Source organism: Pseudochaenichthys georgianus, chromosome 10, assembly GCF_902827115.2.
Source record: "Pseudochaenichthys georgianus chromosome 10, fPseGeo1.2, whole genome shotgun sequence".
In the NCBI taxonomy this organism is placed as follows: Eukaryota; Metazoa; Chordata; class Actinopteri; order Perciformes; family Channichthyidae; genus Pseudochaenichthys; species Pseudochaenichthys georgianus.
The window spans coordinates 21,242,032-21,261,366 of NC_047512.1; the positions used below are offsets into that span (position 1 = coordinate 21,242,032).

The 19,335-nt window shown below is 39.8% G+C and overlaps 5 protein-coding genes across 8 annotated transcripts in view; all 5 read right to left on the reverse strand.

Moving 5' to 3' along the window:
* The window catches only part of LOC117454154 (protocadherin alpha-C2-like), a 190,268-nt gene that overhangs the window by 43,646 nt on the left and 127,287 nt on the right, over positions 1-19,335 (reverse strand). The gene's annotated exons all lie outside the window — the stretch shown is intronic.
* Positions 1,125-3,602, reverse strand: LOC117453908 (protocadherin alpha-2-like). The gene has a single exon (XM_034092947.2). The coding sequence runs from the start codon at positions 3,537-3,539 to the stop codon at positions 1,125-1,127; it is 2,415 nt and encodes an 804-aa protein (XP_033948838.1). The 5' UTR covers positions 3,540-3,602.
* Positions 6,193-8,600, reverse strand: LOC117453909 (protocadherin alpha-2-like). Its single transcript, XM_071204684.1, is given in 5 exon segments — positions 6,193-8,142; positions 8,144-8,257; positions 8,259-8,291; positions 8,293-8,513; positions 8,516-8,600. Coding segments are annotated over 5 exon segments (2,403 nt in total).
* Positions 11,155-13,573, reverse strand: LOC117453912 (protocadherin alpha-2-like). Its single transcript, XM_071204685.1, is given in 5 exon segments — positions 11,155-12,548; positions 12,551-12,568; positions 12,571-12,770; positions 12,772-12,796; positions 12,799-13,573. Coding segments are annotated over 5 exon segments (2,412 nt in total).
* Positions 16,212-18,641, reverse strand: LOC117453913 (protocadherin alpha-2-like). The gene is given in 9 exon segments (XM_071204686.1): positions 16,212-17,032; positions 17,035-17,385; positions 17,388-17,788; positions 17,790-18,011; positions 18,013-18,104; positions 18,106-18,150; positions 18,152-18,213; positions 18,216-18,296; positions 18,299-18,641. Coding segments are annotated over 9 exon segments (2,418 nt in total).

Here is a 19,335-nt window from a genome sequence, read left to right on the forward strand (position 1 = left end):
ATATGTATTGTGATCATGTCCCACACAGCTAGTTGGTTAAAACAATCTACTGTGATGTCACAGGGATTTCAGGCAGCAGGTATTTGAAGGTTAAGTACCTAAAGACACTTGTTAATCCATCGCTATGGCTACAACTGCCTCGTGGAACAACAACGTTTTCTTTTCTGCTTGTTTAATATAGCAATGCATCATCTTTGTCTATCACACGTTGCTTCTGTAGATCTCCCATCTGACTTTATTGTGAGCTTGTGTTTTCAAAAAGGAAATTGAGCATGACTTATCAGACTGAACAGTCTGGTATTGGACTCTCTTAAAACCCAGGTAGCTGCAGAATAGGTTTCTCAAAAATAAAGCAATCAGGAATAATATACAGTTTATAAATAAATACAGACACACACAGGCACGCATATAAATATATATATATATATACATATTTTAAAGTTAATGGAAAATTAAAAAATGGAGTTTGATTAAGCAGAATTATACAGTGACCACATTGTCAACATCAAGACAAGCGCCAAGGACAGCACCTTTTCATTACATTCAATCCCCTCAGAGAAGAGGGAAACTACCTGCACAACCGAAAAGACAGCACCATGTCAAATACTTTTTAAATTCTGATAAAAAAACTGCATAGATATTTTCACCATCACATCCTTTCCACAGGCATCAAAGCAGCAGGTTTTGCACACTTGCTTTCACATAGACGTGGTTCAGCACCAGATAGCTCCATCAAATACTGGCTGTAAGTCATATTTTCACACTTTCAAACACAAGCTTTACTTAAGACATGATGATGATTGGTATTCAGGCAGGAACCACTTTGGGTATAGAACAAAAGTTGCATACATTGAAAGAGGGCTAGAAGGTGTGTTACAGCATGTCGGTAAGCAACTGGTCTTCAACACATTTTAGCCATAAAGTGGGTCGTAAAGTCAAACATTTCTTTAAATGTTGTATTTTATCAAGCGTGAATAACTTGGAATCAATTATAGTTTTATGTTGTTGTCTTAGTCATCATGCTTTACAGCGTTCTACATATGTATGCTTGTATTTATCTAAATATTGTAAATATTATGACGCATTAGCAGGTATACAATGTCAGTATTTTTTATGATAGCATTTCAAGTTCCATGAGCATTCACCACACAATTGCCTACCTGGTCATTGTTGGGTAAAGTCTGAGTTCTGGTGAAAGTGTCTCCTCCGTTAATACTGATCAGCTCACCGTCTACCGGCGGAAACGGGCCGGGGAAAACCACTACGTCACTCTTCATTGTGTCTGAGCTGAAACACACGTCGTACTGCTGAGTAGATTTAGAGTAAGACCAGCTCCCGTCAGGGTGGGTGGTGATCATTGGGGCGCTGTACCTGCTGAAGCTGCCGTCTGTCCTGTGGCATTTGACAGCTATTAAACTGATGAGGCTCAGCAGGAAGATCACTGACACCGACACAATGGAGATCAGCAGATACAGGTTCAAATCAGAGAAGCTCTCCTCCTGTATGGGCACATGTCTGAACTGGGTCTGGATGTCAGCTGTGCTTTCAACCACCACCACATCAATAGAGACAGTAGCTGACAGGGAGGGTTCTCCGTTATCAGAAAGCAACACCATCAAGGGGTGAGTTTTCAGGTCATTGTCACTCATTCTCCTCTTAGTCCTGATTTCTCCGCTACTGGTTCCGATCCGGAAGAGGTTGTTTCCTTTGGGCTCAGAGAGGTGATACGAAAGCAGCGCATTGTATCCAGAGTCTGCGTCTACAGCCCTGATCTTTGCCACAAAGTATCCCGCCTCAGCAGAATAGGGGATGCTCTCACTGTTAACGGAGCCGTGCTCAGAATAGGGCGCGAGGACTGTTGGACTATTGTCATTTTCATCCAGAATTAAAACGTTCACCGTCACGTTGCTGCTGAGAGGAGGAACACCAGAGTCTGTGGCCTGCACTTTAAACTGAAACGTGTTTAACTCCTCATAGTTAAAAGACTGCAGGCTGACTATATCTCCAGTCTCTGAGTTGATGTTTAAAACGGATGAAATAGGAATATTTCTTGGAGAACTCTTTAACAACTTATAAGTCAGCTTTGAATTTCTGTCTAAGTCGGGATCAAAGGCACGTATTGCATGAATAACAGAGCCTACTGCACTATTTTCTTTCACATACACATTAATCACAGGCTCCATAAATCGAGGTGCATTATCATTGACATCAGACACATGAACAGTAATGACTCTGATACTGGACAGAGGTGGATTTCCCTCATCTGTTGCTGTAATTGTGACATTGTAAAGAGAAATGGTTTCTCTGTCCAGTGGTCCATCTACTACTAATGAATAGTCATTTTTGTAGTTGGACTTCAGCTTAAAAGGAACAGATCCCACTACCTTGCAGTTGGTCACACCATTGCTTCCTCCATCTTTATCACTTACTGTAACCAAAGCAACTATTGTGCCCATTTCGGCATTTTCTTTTACGGGGGTCATGAGTGACGTCACAGATATTTCTGGGGCATTGTCATTCACATCAATTATTTCTATCAGCAGTTTAGCATGAGCACTACGAGGTAAGAAGCCTTGATCCTTTGCTTGAACTCTAACTTCATAAGCAGGAGTCTCTTCATAATCTAATCTACCCTTCACAGTGATTTCTCCTGTTTCAGAATTTAAATCAAAAATGTTTGACGGATCAATATTTCCTCGTTTGATGAACGAATATAGGATCTTACTGTTCATGCCCTCGTCTAAATCCGTTGCATTTAACTTAATTACCACTGTTCCATGTTCAGCATTTTCCTGCACACTTACTTTATAAAGTGATTTACTAAAAACTGGAATATTATCATTGGCATCTAATACATTAACGTGTATGTTTAATGACCCCGATCTTGCAGGTTTACCTCCATCCACAGCCGTCAAGATAAGTCTGATTACCGACTGTTTCTCTCTGTCTAAAGCTTTCTGCAGCACTAACTCAGCAGACACCCCGTGTTCTCCACCGCCCTGCACATCAAGAGAGAAATATGCATTTTGGCTCAGCTTGTAGCTCTTTACTGAGTTGCTGCCTATGTCTGCGTCTACTGCTATTGGGAGAAGATATCGCTCTCCGGTTAAAGATAATTCGGAAATATTAAAATAATACGTTCCTTCGGTAAAAGCAGGCGAATTATCGTTTGCATCTAATATATTAACCTCTATGCGGTGTGCAGTCATTGGATCGTTTAGAACTGCTTGTATTTTGATGGAGCATTTTACCACATTTGGACAAAGCTCCTCTCTGTCTATCCTCTCCTCAACAACGAGGTTGCCGGTCCGCAAATTCACTTCAAAATATTTCTTACTGTAACTCGAAACAATACGTAGATCCCTGGTTTCTAGGTCCTGTACATTGAGGTTTAAATCCTTTGCGATATTTCCCAACACGGTGCCTTTGTTCACCTCCTCGGAAATGGAGTAAGATAATTGCGAAGCCGACCGGCCACAAAGACACAGCAGAGCAACAATATGTATCCAGAAGTATTCCTGTTGTAGTCGAAAATACATCGTTGATTCATTAGACGAACTGAACCCAGTCGATCATTTGCGTCCAAATAAATATTGTTGAGAGGACGATCCTGCCCTTCTCCTCACAGCACGTTCCGCGGGTGTACTAAAGGCTAATGACGATTTCATTTTTTCCCATGCAGGGAGGAGGAGTTTGTGAAACATAAACATATGCGTGTCCATCGGTCTCATGCGACATCACGTGGTGAATTTTATGTTTGCAATTACAATAAATGCAGTTTGGCATACAGCTATGTAATCAAATATATTAATAATGATATAAATTATCATTATTACAATGGAAACACTTGTTTTAATATTAAGAAGTTGACAGCACTGAATATAATCAGAAGCGTATAGCCTACTATTTGAGGTCTTGCATCTAAAATATTACAGTATGTCCAGTGGGAAATTGACTTCAAATGTTTAGTTTGCAATACTTTAAATGTCCTACACTGTACAAAAAAGTTTTTTTACAGTCCTTCCCCAAAACAATGAACAGTTTTGTATTGTATTTCATAATTACAGGAAATTATATTAAAATTACAAGAATAAACGGTTTATTGAAATGTGTGATGTATTTTAACCAAAGAAACTGTAGAAATTGAATACATTATTTATCTGTTTTTCAGCAGTTTTTAAATGCGAATTTAACAAAACTAACCGTAAAAATAAATGATTTTCTGTTCGTAAAATTAGCTGCTTTTTCATTAAATTTACTAACAACTTTTGTTATGGCTATATATCACTGTCAAATACATACAAAATACTGTTAATACTCATTTAAAAAATGTATAATTGCAAGAAAATATATGAGTAAAGAAATAAATATGTTCTAATTTTGCTTAATTTACCACTACTTTACATTGATAAACTGACAAAAACACAGGTATTGACTATTATAGTAACAAAACTACATTTTAACACATTTTGACTTGTATTACTTTGAGGATTGATTTGTTAAATATGTGAATTTCCGGTTATAAAAACTGTGTAAAACCATAGAGTTAAATACAACAACAAAAAGGTTGATTGTTATTAACATGTTGGGTGTGAATTCCTGCCAGAGCACAATACAGATATAAAATGATGCTATGACCCACAAGTATATTATATAATATAATAATATTTAAAACAGAGTGATTGGCGCACAGTATGCAAGAAACATATTGAGTTTCACTGTAAGTGAAAAATGAAAGGATCTAGAAGTTAAATAACATTAGCATCTTCCCCTAGGCATTATCACACTAGAATGTACAATGTAGCCCATAACATTGAACATGCTAGCAAGCACTAACAGCCAGACTCTGAATATCAAAACCTTGTTAGCAGTTAGTGCTACCACTATGCTAAATTGGTTAGCATAGCAATTACAGTAAAACAATCAACCTATGTTGTCCTTTTAGACGTCTAATAACATCCAACTATTCAAATCCATCATATTGAAAGAATAGGCCTTCACCTAAGCATGTTGACAAAGCTAGTAACTACAGCGAAAGACCTTTACAATCCAAGTCAATTAACCTAAATATGTATTGTGATCATGTCCCACACAGCTAGTTGGTTAAAACAATCTACTGTGATGTCACAGGGATTTCAGGCAGCAGGTATTTGAAGGTTAAGTACCTAAAGACACTTGTTAATCCATCGCTATGGCTACAACTGCCTCGTGGAACAACAACGTTTTCTTTTCTGCTTGTTTAATATAGCAATGCATCATCTTTGTCTATCACACGTTGCTTCTGTAGATCTCCCATCTGACTTTATTGTGAGCTTGTGTTTTCAAAAAGGAAATTGAGCATGACTTATCAGACTGAACAGTCTGGTATTGGACTCTCTTAAAACCCAGGTAGCTGCAGAATAGGTTTCTCAAAAATAAAGCAATCAGGAATAATATACAGTTTATAAATAAATACAGACACACACAGGCACGCATATAAATATATATATATATATATACATATTTTAAAGTTAATGGAAAATTAAAAAATGGAGTTTGATTAAGCAGAATTATACAGTGACCACATTGTCAACATCAAGACAAGCGCCAAGGACAGCACCTTTTCATTACATTCAATCCCCTCAGAGAAGAGGGAAACTACCTGCACAACCGAAAAGACAGCACCATGTCAAATACTTTTTAAATTCTGATAAAAAAACTGCTTAGATATTTTCACCATCACATCCTTTCCACAGGCATCAAAGCAGCAGGTTTTGCACACTGCTTTCACATAGACGTGGTTCAGCACCAGATAGCTCCATCAAATACTGGCTGTAAGTCATATTTTCACACTTTCAAACACAAGCTTTACTTAAGACATGATGATGATTGGTATTCAGGCAGGAACCACTTTGGGTATAGAACAAAAGTTGCATACATTGAAAGAGGGCTAGAAGGTGTGTTACAGCATGTCGGTAAGCAACTGGTCTTCAACACATTTTAGCCATAAAGTGGGTCGTAAAGTCAAACATTTCTTTAAATGTTGTATTTTATCAAGCGTGAATAACTTGGAATCAATTATAGTTTTATGTTGTTGTCTTAGTCATCATGCTTTACAGCGTTCTACATATGTATGCTTGTATTTATCTAAATATTGTAAATATTATGACGCATTAGCAGGTATACAATGTCAGTATTTTTTATGATAGCATTTCAAGTTCCATGAGCATTCACCACACAATTGCCTACCTGGTCATTGTTGGGTAAAGTCTGAGTTCTGGTGAAAGTGTCTCCTCCGTTAATACTGATCAGCTCACCGTCTACCGGCGGAAACGGGCCGGGGAAAACCACTACGTCACTCTTCATTGTGTCTGAGCTGAAACACACGTCGTACTGCTGAGTAGATTTAGAGTAAGACCAGCTCCCGTCAGGGTGGGTGGTGATCATTGGGGCGCTGTACCTGCTGAAGCTGCCGTCTGTCCTGTGGCATTTGACAGCTATTAAACTGATGAGGCTCAGCAGGAAGATCACTGACACCGACACAATGGAGATCAGCAGATACAGGTTCAAATCAGAGAAGCTCTCCTCCTGTATGGGCACATGTCTGAACTGGGTCTGGATGTCAGCTGTGCTTTCAACCACCACCACATCAATAGAGACAGTAGCTGACAGGGAGGGTTCTCCGTTATCAGAAAGCAACACCAGCAAGGGGTGAGTTTTCAGGTCATTGTCACTCATTCTCCTCTTAGTCCTGATTTCTCCGCTACTGGTTCCGATCCGGAAGAGGTTGTTTCCTTTGGGCTCAGAGAGGTGATACGAAAGCAGCGCATTGTATCCAGAGTCTGCGTCTACAGCCCTGATCTTTGCCACAAAGTATCCCGCCTCAGCAGAATAGGGGATGCTCTCACTGTTAACGGAGCCGTGCTCAGAATAGGGCGCGAGGACTGTTGGACTATTGTCATTTTCATCCAGAATTAAAACGTTCACCGTCACGTTGCTGCTGAGAGGAGGAACGCCAGAGTCTGTGGCCTGGACTTTAAACTGAAACGTTTTTAACTCCTCATAGTTAAAAGACTGCAGGGTGACTATATCTCCAGTCTCTGAGTTGATGTTTAAAACGGATGAAATAGGAATATTTCTTGGAGAACTCTTTAACAACTTATAAGTCAGCTTTGAATGTCTGTCTAAGTCAGGATCAAAGGCACGTATTGCATGAATAACAGAGCCTACTGCACTATTTTCTTTCACATACACATTAATCACAGGCTCCATAAATCGAGGTGCATTATCATTGACATCAGACACATGAACAGTAATGACTCTGATACTGGACAGAGGTGGATTTCCCTCATCTGTTGCTGTAATTGTGACATTGTAAAGAGAAATGGTTTCTCTGTCCAGTGGTCCATCTACTACTAATGAATAGTCATTTTTGTAGTTGGACTTCAGCTTAAAAGGAACAGATCCCACTACCTTGCAGTTGGTCACACCATTGCTTCCTCCATCTTTATCACTTACTGTAACCAAAGCAACTATTGTGCCCATTTCGGCATCTTCTTTTACGGGGGTCATGAGTGACGTCACAGATATTTCCGGGGCATTGTCATTCACATCAATTATTTCTATCAGCAGTTTAGCATGAGCACTACGAGGAGAAGTGCCTTGATCCTTTGCTTGCACTCTAACTTCATAAGCAGGAGTCTCTTCATAATCTAATCTACCCTTCACAGTGATTTCTCCTGTTTCAGAATTTAAATCAAAAATATTTGATGGATCATTATTTAATCTTTTGATGAACGAATATATGATCTTCCTGTTCATGCCCTCGTCTAAATCCGTTGCATTTAACTTCATTACCACTGTACCTTGTGCAGTATTTTCACGTACACTTACTTTATAAAGGGATTTACTAAAAATCGGTGTGTTATCATTCGCATCGATTACGTTGACATGTATGTGCAGTGTACCGGATCTTGTGGGTTTTCCTCCATCTACAGCGGTGAGAATAAATGTAATTATAGGCTGTTTCTCTCTGTCTAAAGCTTTCTGCAGGACTAACTCGGCAGACACACCGTGGTCTCCACCGCCCTGCACATCAAGAGAGAAATATTCATTTTGGCTCAGCTTGTAGCTCTTCACTGAGTTGCTGCCGATGTCTGCGTCTTACTGCTATTGGTAGAAGATATCGCTCTCCCGGTGACATTGATTCGGAGATGTTTAACGAAAACGTTTGTTCAATGAATTCCGGCGAGTTATCGTTTATGTCTAAAACATTGATCCTCAATACGATGAACATTCATGGGATTGCTTAGAAACAGCCTGTATTCTCACGGAGCATTGTTCCGTGTTCGGACAAAGCTCCTCTCGGTCTATCCTCTCGTCAACATAGAGGTTCCCGGTCCGTAAATCCACGTCAAAATATTTCTTGCTGTAACTCGAAACAATACGTAGATCCCTGGTTTCTAGGTCCTGTACATTGAGGTTTAAATCCTTTGCGATATTTCCCAACACGGTGCCTTTGTTCACCTCCTCGAAATGGAGTAAGAGAATTGCGAAGCAGACCGGCCACAAAGACACAGCAGAGCAGCAATATGAATCCAGAAGTATTCCTCGTTTCCCATCGTTGTACAATAAGCTCGGATTCCCGCTTATCATGTGTTAACAGTTTATAGCACTCATGAACACGATGTTTCAGCAGCCGCCCTGTCCTCCGTGCAATAGTGTCTCTCTAAAACTGATAACCGATTACGTGTTTGGCTTCCCGTGCAGGGAGGAGTTGTACAATTATTCTCACAATCATATGTGTGGTCAGAGCGACATCTTGTGGTAGAAAACGGATAGTTCAACAAACATGTTACAGTTTTTTTCAATTGCGAAAACACATTTTTGACAACAGGGCTCATTTTCTCAAAACACTTTACACAAGTCTCCAAACTACACACCCAAAGTGCAAAACACCTAATGTGTCTTGCAAAATTAAGCAATGCACCCAAAACTACAAACACTTACCAAAACCTAACTTTTGCACCAAATGGCTCTCACTTCATTTATAGACACTTTGTCCAACCAACTACACACTGTGGTCCTCTATCTAAAGCACACTTAATTGTATGGGCTTTTTTCTGTATGTAGAAAATTATGCACTTCAGAAAAATGTGGAGAAATACCAATATTCTGTTGAAACAAAACATTCAATACAGTAAATGGAAAAGATAGCTTTAACCGTTATGCTGCAAATAAACTCTTCAATTGACTTCAGTTAATTCTCTCTCTCTCTCTCTCTCTCTCTCTCTCTCTCTCTCTCTCTCTCTCTCTCTCATCCTCCCTCTACCTCTTCCTCTTGCTGCTGTCCATATATCCATTGTTGTTTTTATACAGTTTTTCTCGATTGCTAACACACTAAAATTCTACATAAAGCACAATTATTTTAACTGACACTCCAAGAGCAAAACATCGGCTCAAATCTCCAAAACTCTAAACACGGTTTCAGCTTTTCACACAATTTGCAAATCAACATGGCACTTTGTGCAAACCACTGCACACGTTTCTCCACGTAAGACACAGGAGTCTGACATGAAGTCACGTGTTAGCAGGTTTAAAACACTGATATTCAAAATGCCTCACACATGGACCAATGATCAAGAAACACGTTCCACCTGACCAAACACCTGGTAGCATCATTGTTGTCTCATCAATCAGGATGTTAGCACTATGAAAAGACCACAGGTGAGAACTTTCTTACAGCAACAATGGAAGCCAACATGGAAGAGGAAGAGCAAGAGGAAGAGGAGAGGAGGAGGAAGGGCTGGGCTGAGAGTGAGAGGAGGAAGAACGAGAGGTAGAGGTAGAGCTGGAGGGAGAGGACGTTCAGAGGGTTCAGCCTAATCCAAGCCGATGTACTGTCGCCTCAGTAATCCGGACACTTAGACTTGAAAGCAGGTTAGTTACCAGTTTGTAGCTCTGCATAACTCATGATATATCAGCGCTTATATCTGTTGTGTGAAACGTATTTACTTCATTACTGTAATTGAATTGTTGGCATGTTGATACTATAACTGTACACACATCCTGCACAATGCACTGTGGTAACTCACTTTGATGCAACACAGACACTGACCGACCACTATGTCTTTGTTGTTTATCTGAAGGACTGAGAAACAAAGAGGTGGAAGGCTAAGGATGTTCGATGAGGCAGAAGCAGCAGCTACAAACTGGGTTTTTGGCAAACAATGCATCACACTTAGAGATCCGAAGCAGAGTAGCTTGTGCTGAGATGCGTGTTGCACAATGTTATCTTTGAATACAATGTGATTTTTTTCAACAACTCATTTGTATTTTCTTCCTTTACTGTATTTCTTGTAAACTCAGCAATCTTTCTTCCTGCAGAAACCTCTCTGTACCGAGCAATAGCCCATGACAGAGTGAAAGTGCTTTAGAGTATGCTCAGCAGTGTGTAGCTGGGTGGTCAAACCATCTAGTGTTATGAATGAAGTGTGGTTATATTTGGTGCAAAAGTTTGCATTTGGAAAGTGTTTAGTTTTTGAGGGCAGTTCTTCATTTAGCAGGAGAAAGTAGGTGTGTTGCACTTTGGGTGTGTGGCTTTGTGAATTGTGTTATTAAAAAAAAGTGTGTTGGCAATCGAAAAAAACTGTAAATAGCCAAATTGTAATTCAGAGACCCAGTCATGCTGTGTTTCAATAAAACTGCTATTTTCATTTTAGGGCCTTTTATAAAATAGCTTATAAAATAGTCTGTCAACCAAACGCATGTTATTCTCTTATTGTAGATAACTTAACACAATAAAGACAACGTGAGCTCCAATACTTCAAAGGCTGCAGAGACAAAGATCAGCACCACGGAAAGCGCTGTGCTTTCAAACTGCAAGGATCCGTGTTTCCGACTTTTTACTCATCTGTTTTCAGAGACCGCTTTCTCGGGACCCTAAAACATCAAACATATGAATATATGGGTGCCTAGGGGCCTCTGAGGTCATACACAAATATCACTGCATTGCATAATTCATTGGCATATATTTTCGTTATAAACTGCAACATACTAATGAATGGAGGTAATCTGCGTCAACATTCGATGCAATTGATAGTATCAATATTACTTTTTAGTTAATTTCTGTTTGTGTATGCAATGACACTTAGAAAGCATAGCAACGTCTGTAACTCATGGAGACTGAAAGGACGTCATGTAAAGCTGAAGAACACCTACCTGGTCATTGTTGGGTAAAGTCTGAGTTCTGGTGAAAGTGTCTCCTCCGTTAATACTGATCAGCTCACCGTCTACCGGCGGAAACGGGCCGGGGAAAACCACTACGTCACTCTTCATTGTGTCTGAGCTGAAACACACGTCGTACTGCTGAGTAGATTTAGAGTAAGACCAGCTCCCGTCAGGGTGGGTGGTGATCATTGGGGCGCTGTACCTGCTGAAGCTGCCGTCTGTCCTGTGGCATTTGACAGCTATTAAACTGATGAGGCTCAGCAGGAAGATCACTGACACCGACACAATGGAGATCAGCAGATACAGGTTCAAATCAGAGAAGCTCTCCTCCTGTATGGGCACATGTCTGAACTGGGTCTGGATGTCAGCTGTGCTTTCAACCACCACCACATCAATAGAGACAGTAGCTGACAGGGAGGGTTCTCCGTTATCAGAAAGCAACACCAGCAAGGGGTGAGTTTTCAGGTCATTGTCACTCATTCTCCTCTTAGTCCTGATTTCTCCGCTACTGGTTCCGATCCGGAAGAGGTTGTTTCCTTTGGGCTCAGAGAGGTGATACGAAAGCAGCGCATTGTATCCAGAGTCTGCGTCTACAGCCCTGATCTTTGCCACAAAGTATCCCGCCTCAGCAGAATAGGGGATGCTCTCACTGTTAACGGAGCCGTGCTCAGAATAGGGCGCGAGGACTGTTGGACTATTGTCATTTTCATCCAGAATTAAAACGTTCACAGTCACGTTGCTGCTGAGAGGAGGAACGCCAGAGTCTGTGGCCTGCACTTTAAACTGGAACGTGTTTAACTCCTCATAGTTAAAAGACTGCAGGCTGACTATATCTCCAGTCTCTGAGTTGATGTTTAAAACGGATGAAATAGGAATATTTCTTGGAGAACTCTTTAACAACTTATAAGTCAGCTTTGAATTTCTGTCTAAGTCGGGATCAAAGGCACGTATTGCATGAATAACAGAGCCTACTGCACTATTTTCTTTCACATACACATTAATCACAGGCTCCATAAATCGAGGTGCATTATCATTGACATCAGACACATGAACAGTAATGACTCTGATACTGGACAGAGGTGGATTTCCCTCATCTGTTGCTGTAATTGTGACATTGTAAAGAGAAATGGTTTCTCTGTCCAGTGGTCCATCTACTACTAATGAATAGTCATTTTTGTAGTTGGACTTCAGCTTAAAAGGAACAGATCCCACTACCTTGCAGTTGGTCACACCATTGCTTCCTCCATCTTTATCACTTACTGTAACCAAAGCAACTATTGTGCCCATTTCGGCATCTTCTTTTACGGGGGTCATGAGTGACGTCACAGATATTTCGGGGCATTGTCATTCACATCAATTTTTCTATCAGCAGTTTAGCATGAGCACTACGAGGAGAAGTGCCTTGATCCTTTGCTTGCACTCTAACTTCATAAGCAGGAGTCTCTTCATAATCTAATCTACCCTTCACAGTGATTTCTCCTGTTTCAGAATTTAAATCAAAAATATTTGATGGATCAATATTTCCTCGTTTGATTAAAGAATATAGGATCTTACTGTTCATGCTCGTCTAAATCCGTTGCATTTAATTAATTACCACTGTTCCATGTTCAGCATTTTCCTGCACACTTACTTTATAAAGTGATTTACTAAAAACTGGAATATTATCATTGACATCTAATACATTAACGTGTATGTTTAATGACCCCGATCTTGCAGGTTTACCTCCATCCACAGCAGTCAAGATAAGTCTGATTACCGACTGTTTCTCTCTGTCTAAAGCTTTCTGCAGCACTAACTCAGCAGACACCCCGTGTTCTCCACCGCCCTGCACATCAAGAGAGAAATATGCATTTTGGCTCAGCTTGTAGCTCTTTACTGAGTTGCTGCCTATGTCTGCGTCTACTGCTATTGGGAGAAGATATCGCTCTCCGGTTAAAGATGATTCGGAAATATTAAAATAATACGTTCCTTCGGTAAAAGCAGGCGAATTATCGTTTGCATCTAATATATTAACCTCTATGCGGTGTGCAGTCATTGGATCGTTTAGAACTGCTTGTATTTTGATGGAGCATTTTACCACATTTGGACAAAGCTCCTCTCTGTCTATCCTCTCCTCAACAACGAGGTTGCCGGTCCGCAAATTCACTTCAAAATATTTCTTACTGTAACTCGAAACAATACGTAGATCCCTGGTTTCTAGGTCCTGTACATTGAGGTTTAAATCCTTTGCGATATTTCCCACCACGGTGCCTTTGTTCACCTCCTCGGAAATGGAGTAAGATAATTGCGAAGCCGACCGGCCACAAAGACACAGCAGAGCAACAATATGTATCCAGAAGTATTCCTGTTGTAGTCGAAAATACATCGTTGATTCATCAGACGAACTGAACCCAGTCGATCATTGATGCGTCCAAATAAATATTGTTGAGAGGACGATCCTGCCCTTCTCCTCGCAGCACGTTCCGCGGGTGTACTAAAGGCTAATGACGATTTCATTTTTTCCCATGCAGGGAGGAGGAGTTTGTGAAACATAAACACATGCGTGTCCATCGGTCTCATGCGACATCACGTGGTGATTTTTATGTTTGCAATTACAATAAATGCAGTTTGGCATACAGCTATGTAATCAAATATACTATTAATGATATAAATTATCATTATTACAATGGAAACACTTGTTTTAATATTAAGAAGGTGACAGCACTGAATATAATCAGAAGCGTACTATTTGAGGTCTTACATCTAAAATATTACAGTATGTCCAGTGGGAAATTGACTTCAAATGTTTAGTTTGCAATACTTTAAATGTCCTACACTGTACAAAAAAGTTTTTTTACAGTCCTTCCCCAAAACAATGAACAGTTTTGTATTGTATTTCATAATTACAGGAAATTATATTAAAATTACAAGAATAAACGGTTTATTGAAATGTGTGATGTATTTTAACCAAAGAAACTGTAGAAATTGAATACATTATTTATCTGTTTTTCAGCAGTTTTTAAATGCGAATTTAACAAAACTAACCGTAAAAATAAATGATTTTCTGTTCGTAAAATTAGCTGCTTTTTCATTAAATTTACTAACAACTTTTGTTATGGCTATATCACTGTCAAATACATACAAAATACTGTTAATACTCATTTAAAAAATGTATAATTGCAAGAAAATATATGAGTAAAGAAATAAATTTCTAATTTTGCTTAATTTACCACTACTTTACATTGATAAACTGACAAAAACACAGGTATTGACTATTATAGTAACAAAACTACATTTTAACACATTTTGACTTGTATTACTTTGAGGATTGATTGTTAAATATGTGAATTTCCGGTTATAAAAACTGTGTAAAACCATAGAGTTAAATACAACACACAAAAAGGTTGATTGTTATTAACATGTTGGGTGTGAATTCCTGCCAGAGCACAATACAGATATAAAATGATGCTATGACCCACAAGTGTATTATATAATATAATAATATTTAAAACAGAGTGATTGGCGCACAGTATGCAAGCAACATATTGAGTTTCACTGTAAGTGAAAAATGAAAGGATCTAGAAGTTAAATAACATTAGCATCTTCCCCTAGGCATTATCACATAGAATGTACAATGTAGCCCATAACATTGAACATGCTAGCAAGCACTAACAGCCAGACTCTGAATATCAAAACCTTGTTAGCAGTTAGTGCTACCACTATGCTAAATTGGTTAGCATAGCAATTACAGTAAAACAATCAACCTATGTTGTCCTTTTAGACGTCTAATAACATCCAACTATTCAAATCCATCATATTGAAAGAATAGGCCTTCACCTAAGCATGTTGACAAAGCTAGTAACTACAGCGAAAGACCTTTACAATCCAAGTCAATTAACCTAAATATGTATTGTGATCATGTCCCACACAGCTAGTTGGTTAAAACAATCTACTGTGATGTCACAGGGATTTCAGGCAGCAGGTATTTGAAGGTTAAGTACCTAAAGACACTTGTTAATCCATCGCTATGGCTACAACTGCCTCGTGGAACAACAACGTTTTCTTTTCTGCTTGTTTAATATAGCAATGCATCATCTTTGTCTATCACACGTTGCTTCTGTAGATCTCCCATCTGACTTTATTGTGAGCTTGTGTTTTCAAAAAGGAAATTGAGCATGACTTATCAGACTGAACAGTCTGGTATTGGACTCTCTTAAAACCCAGGTAGCTGCAGAATAGGTTTCTCAAAAATAAAGCAATCAGGAATAATATACAGTTTATAAATAAATACAGACACACACAGGCACGCATATAAATATATATATATATACATATTTTAAAGTTAATGGAAAATTAAAAAATGGAGTTTGATTAAGCAGAATTATACAGTGACCACATTGTCAACATCAAGACAAGCGCCAAGGACAGCACCTTTTCATTACATTCAATCCCCTCAGAGAAGAGGGAAACTACCTGCACAACCGAAAAGACAGCACCATGTCAAATACTTTTTAAATTCTGATAAAAAAACTGCTTAGATATTTTCACCATCACATCCTTTCCACAGGCATCAAAGCAGCAGGTTTTGCACATTGCTTTCACATAGACGTGGTTCAGCACCAGATAGCTCCATCAAATACTGGCTGTAAGTCATATTTTCACACTTTCAAACACAAGCTTTACTTAAGACATGATGATGATTGGTATTCAGGCAGGAACCACTTTGGGTATAGAACAAAAGTTGCATACATTGAAAGAGGGCTAGAAGGTGTGTTACAGCATGTCGGTAAGCAACTGGTCTTCAACACATTTTAGCCATAAAGTGGGTCGTAAAGTCAAACATTTCTTTAAATGTTGTATTTTATCAAGCGTGAATAACTTGGAATCAATTATAGTTTTATGTTGTTGTCTTAGTCATCATGCTTTACAGCGTTCTACATATGTATGCTTGTATTTATCTAAATATTGTAAATATTATGACGCATTAGCAGGTATACAATGTCAGTATTTTTTATGATAGCATTTCAAGTTCCATGAGCATTCACCACACAATTGCCTACCTGGTCATTGTTGGGTAAAGTCTGAGTTCTGGTGAAAGTGTCTCCTCCGTTAATACTGATCAGCTCACCGTCTACCGGCGGAAACGGGCCGGGGAAAACCACTACGTCACTCTTCATTGTGTCTGAGCTGAAACACACGTCGTACTGCTGAGTAGATTTAGAGTAAGACCAGCTCCCGTCAGGGTGGGTGGTGATCATTGGGGCGCTGTACCTGCTGAAGCTGCCGTCTGTCCTGTGGCATTTGACAGCTATTAAACTGATGAGGCTCAGCAGGAAGATCACTGACACCGACACAATGGAGATCAGCAGATACAGGTTCAAATCAGAGAAGCTCTCCTCCTGTATGGGCACATGTCTGAACTGGGTCTGGATGTCAGCTGTGCTTTCAACCACCACCACATCAATAGAGACAGTAGCTGACAGGGAGGGTTCTCCGTTATCAGAAAGCAACACCAGCAAGGGGTGAGTTTTCAGGTCATTGTCACTCATTCTCCTCTTAGTCCTGATTTCTCCGCTACTGGTTCCGATCCGGAAGAGGTTGTTTCCTTTGGGCTCAGAGAGGTGATACGAAAGCAGCGCATTGTATCCAGAGTCTGCGTCTACAGCCCTGATCTTTGCCACAAAGTATCCCGCCTCAGCAGAATAGGGGATGCTCTCACTGTTAACGGAGCCGTGCTCAGAATAGGGCGCGAGGACTGTTGGACTATTGTCATTTTCATCCAGAATTAAAACGTTCACCGTCACGTTGCTGCTGAGAGGAGGAACGCCAGAGTCTGTGGCCTGACTTTAAACTGAAACGTGTTTAACTCCTCATAGTTAAAAGACTGCAGGCTGACTATATCTCCAGTCTCTGAGTTGATGTTTAAAACGGATGAAATAGGAATATTTCTTGGAGAACTCTTTAACAACTTATAAGTCAGCTTTGAATTTCTGTCTAAGTCAGGATCAAAGGCACGTATTGCATGAATAACAGAGCCTACTGCACTATTTTCTTTCACATACACATTAATCACAGGCTCCATAAATCGAGGTGCATTATCATTGACATCAGACACATGAACAGTAATGACTCTGATACTGGACAGAGGTGGATTTCCCTCATCTGTTGCTGTAATTGTGACATTGTAAAGAGAAATGTTTCTCTGTCCAGTGGTCCATCTACTACTAATGAATAGTCATTTTTGTAGTTGGACTTCAGCTTAAAAGGAACAGATCCCACTACCTTGCAGTTGGTCACACCATTGCTTCCTCCATCTTTATCACTTACTGTAACCAAAGCAACTATTGTGCCCATTTCGGCATCTTCTTTTACGGGGGTCATGAGTGACGTCACAGATATTTCCGGGGCATTGTCATTCACATCAATTATTTCTATCAGCAGTTTAGCATGAGCACTACGAGGAGAAGTGCCTTGATCCTTTGCTTGCACTCTAACTTCATAAGCAGGAGTCTCTTCATAATCTAATCTACCCTTCACAGTGATTTCTCCTGTTTCAGAATTTAAATCAAAAATATTTGATGGATCATATTTCCTCGTTTGATAAAGAATATAGGATCTTACTGTTCATGCCCTCGTCTAAATCCGTTGCATTTAATTTCATTACCACTGTACCTTGTGCAGTATTTTCACGTACACTTACTTTATAAAGGGATTTACTAAAAATCGGTGTGTTATCATTCGCATCCATTACGTTGACATTGATGTGCAGTGTACCGGATCTTGTAGGTTTTCCTCCATCTACAGCGGTGAGAAAAATGTTATAGCTGTTTCTCTCTGTCTAAAGCTTTCTGCAGGACTAACTCGGCAGACACCCGTGTCTCCACCGCCCTGCACATCAAGAGAGAAAATTCATTTTGGGCTCAGCTTGTAGCTCTTCACTGAGTTGCTGCCTATGTCTGCGTCTTACTGCTATTGGTAGAAGATATCGCTCTCCCGGTGACATTGATTCGGAGATGTTTAACGAAACGTTTGTTCAATGAATTCCGGCGAGTTATCGTTTATGTCTAAAACATTGACCTCAATACGATGAACATTCATGGGATTGCTTAAACAGCCTGTATTCTCACGGAGCATTGTTCCGTGTTCGGACAAAGCTCCTCTCGGTCTATCCTCTCGTCAACATAGAGGTTCCCGGTCCGTAAATTCACGTCAAAATATTTCTTGCTGTAACTCGAAACAATACGTAGATCCCTGGTTTCTAGGTCCTGTACATTGAGGTTTAAATCCTTTGCGATATTTCCCAACACGGTGCCTTTGTTCACCTCCTCGGAAATGGAGTAAGAGAATTGCGAAGCGAAGCAGACCGGCCACAAAGACACAGCAGAGCAATATGAATCCAGAAGTATTCCTCGTTTCCCATCGTTGTACAATAAGCTCGGATTCCCGCTTATCATGTGTTAACAGTTTATAGCACTCATGAACACGATGTTTCAGCAGCCGCCCTGTCCTCCGTGCAATAGTGTCTCTCTAAAACTGATAACCGATTACGTGTTTGGCTTCCCGTGCAGGGAGGAGTTGTACAATTATTCTCACAATCATATGTGTGGTCAGAGCGACATCTTGTGGTAGAAAACGGATAGTTCAACAAACATGTTACAGTTTTTTTCAATTGCGAAAACACATTTTGACAACAGGGCTCATTTTCTCAAAACACTTTACACAAGTCTCCAAACTACACACCCAAAGTGCAAAACACCTAATGTGTCTTGCAAAATTAAGCAATGCACCCAAAACTACAAACACTTACCAAAACCTAACTTTTGCACCAAATGGCTCTCACTTCATTTATAGACACTTTGTCCAACCAACTACACACTGTGGTCCTCTATCTAAAGCACACTTAATTTTATGGGCTTTTTTCTGTATGTAGAAAATTATGCACTTCAGAAAAATGTGGAGAAATACCAATATTCTGTTGAAACAAAACATTCAATACAGTAAATGGAAAAGATAGCTTTAACCGTTATGCTGCAAATAAACTCTTCAATTGACTTCAGTTAATTCTCTCTCTCTCTCTCTCTCTCTCTCTCTCTCTCTCTCTCTCTCCTCCTCCCTCTACCTCTTCCTCTTGCTGCTGTCCATATATCC